The sequence below is a fragment of the Babesia bigemina genome, scaffold Bbigscaff_62180 (genome assembly GCF_000981445.1).
Source record: "Babesia bigemina genome assembly Bbig001, scaffold Bbigscaff_62180".
Lineage (NCBI taxonomy): Eukaryota > Apicomplexa > Aconoidasida > Piroplasmida > Babesiidae > Babesia > Babesia bigemina.
Genome location: NW_012237024.1, coordinates 1 through 7258, shown reverse-complemented (window position 1 = coordinate 7258; position 7258 = coordinate 1). Strand labels below are relative to the sequence as shown.

At 47.9% G+C, this 7258-nt stretch overlaps 1 protein-coding gene across 1 annotated transcript; it reads right to left on the bottom strand.

The window, feature by feature from the left end:
• Window positions 1–1492: 1492 nt before the first annotated feature.
• Window positions 1493–6544, bottom strand: BBBOND_0001310 (hypothetical protein, conserved; the record flags this gene model as incomplete). Its single annotated transcript, XM_012914972.1, has 1 exon — window positions 1493–6544. The coding sequence occupies one exon, from the start codon at window positions 6542–6544 to the stop codon at window positions 1493–1495; it is 5052 nt and encodes a 1683-aa protein (XP_012770426.1).
• Window positions 6545–7258: the final 714 nt, after the last annotated feature.

The window sequence follows — 7258 nt, the reverse complement described above, 5'->3', positions numbered from 1 at the left end:
TATCATCTCCATCTGTACTTAAACAGCTCTCATCAACTGGAAGACTACGACTGTCGTTCCCTTTGCGGTCAACCTGCAAACTTATAAATCAGATAATGGACGCATTCTTGAACTGCTACACTACCAATACCGCTCACTCTCCCCTCATCCTGTCAGCATATGAATCACATAAGCCAGGTATTTGCCAACTGTTAATAGTACTACTGCAGTTCCCAGCCGCTTCAACGTGATAACTATCAATCACCTAGGAACGTCTTGACTCTCTGCAACGCTACCACTGCCGCTCCGAGTCACCTCAGCCTGCGAACATATCAATCGCCTAAGCAGCATTCACCAACTGCTACACGTACCACTGCCGTTCCCAGTCCCCTCAACCTGCAGACATATCAATCACCTAGCAAGCACTCACCAACTGCTACACTACCACTGCCGTTCCCAGTCCCCTCATCAACACCTACCCTCACTGCTGTATCCCCCCAGCCCAGGCCACCGACACCCACGCTGCCCAGGATACCACGGCTATGCCTGACGCGACGCATGTCATCAGCACCAACTGTCACTCTAAATTATTCACTATTCGCAACGCCATTGAAATTGCAGCGATCCCCGTGCGCTCAACTCCCACAGTGCAGCAGCACCGTGCTACGAGCCGCGGTATCGGCGCCATGCTGGCGGAGCGTGTCGGCTACGTGCCTAAATGTGATATGAACCATCGCTACATTGCTGCCTATAAATGCTACTTAACCAGACCAACGCGGATTACGCCACCCTGCCAGTGACTCGCAACACACGACTTGGGTCACCCGCCGCGGCCCTCACGACCGCTACGTTAGCGACCAATCACCTAGCCTCACGTGACACTGACTCAATGGGCAACGCGGACGCCTCTCACAGTCAACGCGTAACTCAACGCAACAGGCAATCAACGTGCTACAACACTCACCAAATTACGGTTCATGTGCTAGGTTACCACTTTGCCTGTGTGCTACCTTAACACTTAGCCTGTGTGCTAGCTTAGCACTTTGCCTGAGTGCTAGCTTACCACGTTGTCTGGTTGTAAGCTTACCACTTTGCCTGGTTGCCAGCTTACCACTTTGCCTGGTTGCTAGCTTACCACTTTGCCTGGTTGCTAGGTTAGCACTTTGCCTGCGTGCTTGCTTACCACTTTGCCTGTGTGCCAGCTTACCACTTTGCCTGGTTGCTAGCTTACCACTTTGCCTGGGTGCTAGGTTACCACTTTGCCTGGGTGCTAGGTTAGCACTTAGCCTGGTTGCTAGCTTAGCACTTTGCCTGTGTGCTAGATCAGCACGTTGCCTGGTTGCTAGGTCAACACGTTGCTTGGTCGTTCACTCATAACCTAATTCAGGTGCTATTTAGTTCACAGGTTGCCGCTAGAGTAATTCGAGACATTAGACTACGTTTGTCGGTTAGGTGAGTGGGTGAGTTGTTACGTGAGTTCATGTGAATGTAGTAATTACAAGCGTGAATACAATTACGGTTGTAGATACGATATCTTGGCAAGCCTTCCGACTTGCGCTGCTGCCAACAATGATTGCGCCGTTATCTTGTGCGACGACGGTATCCTCAGGTGTGAGCGTATGTGGAGCACATCCAGTCTGCCAACCATTACGCAGATGAGGTAGAAGAGGGACAGCGACCAGAGGGCGACATTGAGCCATATAAACGGCTCTCTGATGGTGAACAGGAATTCGTCGCACTCTTTGAACAATGCTGTGAAATGCGTCGATTGCAGTACATTTTTCAGTTGTATGTAAAAATGATGGCAATAACTCTTACTGGTATCGCCGTGTAATTTAGTCGAATCGCGAAAAGTGAATCCGTAACTGTAAAAAGTACTACTTACACCGCGGCATTCGACAATTCCGCGACACTGACAGTTCTCCATGCCGTGCTTACCGCGAGAACATTTCGTTCCATGAGTACAACGACTGCATCCCCAGTCGCGGCAGGAAATATTGCCGAATGAGTCCAGCAGTGATTTCAGGCAATCGTACAATGCCAATGGTAAATAGAGAGCCCATGAGAAATACAGTTCTGAATGCTTCTCGGCGAGATAGGTATATGAATCGTCGCATAGAGCTCTGAGATAAGGAGCGCAATGAATCTTATCGCTACTAGCAAACGTACATGGCGTTGATACCGAAAGCGTGGACAGGTCGGCTTCTGAGTATGTTTTATGGCCGTCTGGACGGTGGCTGTGATATGCATTGCGAAGTGCATTCGTGAAGTCACTAGTATCATTGTACAGTTCGATAGACATCTCTTTGGTGGCCGTTTCAAATGCTGTTTTGACTGCACTGTCGTTGACGCCTTTGCTATTCTCCAGCACGCGCGCTAATGTAGATACAAACTGGAAGTGCTCTGGTAATGTAGACGGCGGTTTGGGCATCAAGCAAAGCAACGATGAATATTGGACATTGACGAAGAATTTAGTCAGCGCTTTGCATAGGTCCTCACCTGTCTTCATACCACCTGAAAAGCCACGGAAGCCCAGAGGAGTAATGCACGGTTGGCCAGGGAGGCCCTTAGGACACGTCGCACATTTGGCCTTGCAACCGATGCTGCTTACCTGGTGAGGCAAGTGGCCGGTAAGGCAATCGGACAAATACGACTGAAGTGGCGACGTTGGTTGACACGTTGCCTGGCACTTTGGTTGACCATCTGCTTGGCACGCTGCTTTGCCCGTTGAGTGATCATTACACTGCGATTTGGATGACTGTACGCCTTTACCGTACCAACAGTCGGACCAACCGCGATGTTCGGCAGTCAACTTACACTGGCTGTGCAAGAAGTTGAGCGATGGCAATAAACTACGGAGGATGTCAAGCAGCATTTGTAGGCAGTCGTCGCCTTTCTGCGGATAATAGAAATTATGCGAGTTGTTGCAAAAGTCGACGGCGTACATGGAGTACGCGTCTCCGGTGCCGAGGATTGCAGTCAGCAGATCGTAGGATCTCAGACAAAGGTGGCGCACTGCCTTTACGCTATTGCCATACGTGATGTTACTCGGGTACGCGTTCAGGCATAATGCATCTGGCGTGACTAGCGTGAACTCATGGTCCTCGCCGGCCTCCGTCGTCTGCTTCTTCGGGTCCTCGAATAAGTCACTCATCGTGTCACGCAACAAAGCTTCATATACAGAATTGCACGGCAACCCACACAACCAGCACAGCATTTCGAACACGGAGGATGGCTGTCGCTTCGAAGCGAAAGTGGACTGGTGACAGACTTCATAATATGTTTCGAGGCAGTTGTGCAGAGTTTTAAGTGGACCGTTGTCCTTATCAGCATCATGATGTCTGTAGACACGGCCATCGGCATTCTTAACGAGGCTTTTGTAAACATGCCAGCCTAGCATACCATCTCCGTTCCGCAACTGGCCGTCTTGTATGTCCTTGGATACGACGTATCCGTTGTTGCCGAGAAAGTGTCCGATTGGTGTCGATTGATTTATCTTGTCAGACCTCCACATGGTACCGGAGTACTTCCTCACTGTGTTCAACACATTGTATGACGTCGAAACTACGGTCAAGCAGACCTTACTTAACTTGGTTCCGTACGCTGTTAGTTTATCTTTTTCGACGAGCTCAGCACCAAACCTCTCACTGTCGTAGGTCGAGATGTACGCATTGTTGAGCTCCGTTGCCGAAGTCGTGAAACCGTTCTTCAGAGCATTGAGAAGCGAAGGGGTATTCCCTTCACCATATAATGAAGGCTTCAATTCACTGAGCGTTACTTTCAGCGCCGATAGATTTCGAGAAAACTCGTGATTGAAGTACTCCGAAGTGACAAGATCTCCGAACAACTTAGCCAGCGCGTCACGTGTTGGCTTAATTTTTTCATAGTCCGTTTTGAAGTCCGGCTGCTTCTCTAGATCATGCAAAAACCTATTTAGGCTTCCAAAGAACTTTGCTGCCGCCTGACTCATTGGTGATTTTTCTTGCGCAACGGGCTTAGGATTTATGTCTTTGATGGTCTTGATTGACTTTTCGTGCGTTACGAAGTGCTTCTCAAATTTCTTCATGAACCCCTTGTAACCGATGTCCAGATCGTCGGTGATTTCCTTAGGTAGAAGCTCCAACTCCTTCTTGGTTTTTTCCGCAAACTCTAGCAGCATGTCTTGCACCGAAGTGACGTAGTTCTTGTTGATCTTGGTGATGAGATCCTTCTGGGCTTCTTCGACGTTTGAGCTGACAAAAGATCCGATCGCTGTGATCGTAGCCTTACCGGTAGGTTCAGCGCTACTTAGGAAGTAGGTAGCCTTTTTGATGACGTCATTCAACTCTTTGTTACCTAGCTCACTGATTTCATATCTGATTCTATTAATGCTATCCTTCACATGTTCAGCCTTGTTGAAGAACTTGTCTCTCAAACTGATCAGATTCCCCTTCGCAAATTCGCCGTCACTCTTAACTAACTGACAGAGGTCATGAAGAGTGGCAGTGACTTTCTCCAATTCCTTTACTGCGTATTCCTTTTCACTGTCGATTTTATTCAAAGCAGACTTAACTTTCTCCCTAATATCTTTGATCTTCTCCGGAAGGGTGCCTGCTAGCTGGTCAATGTCACCGCTTAACTTGCCTGGTGTTTGGTCGACGCACGTTGTGTAACCAGTGAATATACTAGCATCCATCTTCACTTTTGCAGGATCACTTGCTGGATCGCTGTCATCCTTTTTTAACTTCTCCCCAAGGACTCTCGTCACCTCCGTGATCGCGGAGTCGACGGCGGCGGCGGGACCATTTTCCCCTTGAGCTCTGGCATATGACTGGCGTAACCTATCTTCAATACGTTCAGCGGCAGCCAACGCCGGTCCCAAGTTAGTGATCTGTGAATCATTTTTGAATCTGCCGAATTCCTCTGCAGCTCCTCCGACGGCTGCGTTCACTGCAATGAGAATATTCTGGATGGCCTGCTTAAGGTAGTAATCACTGTATCTGTCGGACGGCTTCCGTAATTGGAACGTTCCTCTCTGCAATTCGTTATCAATGTCAGTCTGAACACTATCTTCCTGACCATCGACAGCGCGGCATATTTGTGAGAGATACATCTGAATGCCTCCCAAAACTTCGTCAACAGCTGGCTGGGAACCAAGTGTTGGCGATGGAGTTATTGCCTGTATCTTATTCGTAATTGTGCTGCTAACAATCTTACTTAACTCTTTTATTTTACCGGGCAGGCTTTTCTCGTTATTTAGGGGTTTATTGAAATAATCCTGGTTCCATGTAATATGCTCACTCAAACACTTTCGGACAGCACCGCTGTCCGCTAACTTCTGAACCATTTGCTGAATAGCCTCAGTAAATCTACTCTGCAATTTCGTAGCATATGTCCACTTTACTCCACTTACTATGCCTGCGAGCCCTGTTGCGGTTACTGTTGTTCTTCGTGCGTTCCCTCCGGAACCGTCTATCGCTCTGACTTCACTGTGAATATGCTTGACGACCGCTTCGATTTTTTTCTGTTCCTCTGTTATCTCCCCCACGTGATCTGGATTTATTTTATTGTACAACTTCCCAATCGCCGTCTTAATCTCCTCCACCTGCCTGCTAACAGCATCCTTCACTTTCTTCAAATCCTCCTTGAGCTTTCCGTCCATCTCTTTCACCTGCTCAAGCGCCGTATTAACACTATCCTTAACTTGCTGTATTGCCACCTCGCCGGCGCCGTGTAGTATCAATACCGCTGCTGTGATCTCCCTCGCCGCTTCCTTAATCTTATGCGGCTTCATACCTGAATCGCCTTCGTTAACCTCTTTCAGTAGAGATTCAACCTTCTCCAAAGCCGACTTTATGACTGTCGTGACTGAGTCAATCCACGTTTGCAGCTCACTTACGTACCCCTTTAGCTTGCCACTAATGATGTTAAGCTGCTCTAAGATTTTCTGCACCCTCGACTTTAAGTCATTGACAAGTTTATCTATATCTTCACGAACTTTGTTATTTATGCAGTTTTCGACGTTGGAAAATACAGATTTAATCTTTGCTGTCGTTTCCTGCAACTCATTTTGCCGGCTCTCTGCCATTCTATTCATTCGGTCGGTCTCATACTTAACACTCTTAATGGAATTCTTAACTCTAAGTGATAAGTCATTATTAAGATCATTGATCGCGTTTTTAATTATATTATCGGTATTGTCAATGTTCAACTGAGTATTAAATTTCGCTGCGTGCTTCTGACATTGTTGAAGCAGCTTGTCGATCTTCTCTACGGCGCTGCTGACCTGGAAGTCCTTGGCTTTAGAAAGTGTTTCTTGCGGTAGTATCTCGGTTACACTTCTCTTGAACCCTTCATTCACCTGCGAAAGTATGAGAGTCATCGGTTCACTCACCTTTTTATTACTGCCAGCAACACTCTCATTATACCCCCGCACCCCTTTAACCACACTTTCAATCGCAGCATTAAAACCTTTTTTACCGCCGTGTTTATTTTTGTTAAGTATGTTAATTGCAGGCTGAATAATATCTCTATGCTGCCCTAAATGCTCTTTGATGTTACTGAGAACACCACTCAAAAATCCCATCACCCCGTCACACAGCCTATCCAGGTCGGAGTACACAATTCCATCACCAGTGTAGCCTTTGGAAGCAGAGTTGAAGCCGAGGAAAGTCTCAAGGCCGGTGCAGAGGTTAGTAAGGATGTTATTAGGGTTGTTATTTGAGGGAATTTTAGGGTTCAAAATTTAGTCAAATTTCATGTCAAGCTCCCTAGGCGGCACATGGTCAGGGCAGTGGCAAGAGGTGGAAGGAGGCAAGGGAAAGGTGACAAGGCACAAGTTATAAGGATGCTTTAAAGAGGTCATAGCGGTATTATGGCAAGGTGATTTGACGGATGTAGAGTGGATAAAGGAGCGATGTGGAGTGGACAAAGGGGCGATGTGGAGTGGGTAAAGGGGCGATGTAGAGTGGATTAGGGAGCGATGTAGAGTGGGTTAGGGAGCGATGTAGAGTGAGTTAAGGGGCGATGTAGAGTGAGTTAGGGAGCGATGTGGAGTGGATTAGGGAGCGATGTAGAGTGGATAAGGGGCGATGTAGAGTGGATTAGGGAGCGATGTAGAGTGGGTTAGGGAGCGATGTAGAGTGGGTTAGGGAGCGATGTAGCGTGGATTAGGGAGCGATGTAGAGTGGATAAGGGGCGATGTGGAGTGGATAAAGGGGCGATGTAGAGTGGATAAAGGGGCGATGTAGGGTGGGTTAAGGGGCGATGTGGAGTGGGTTAAGGAGCGATGTAGAGTGGG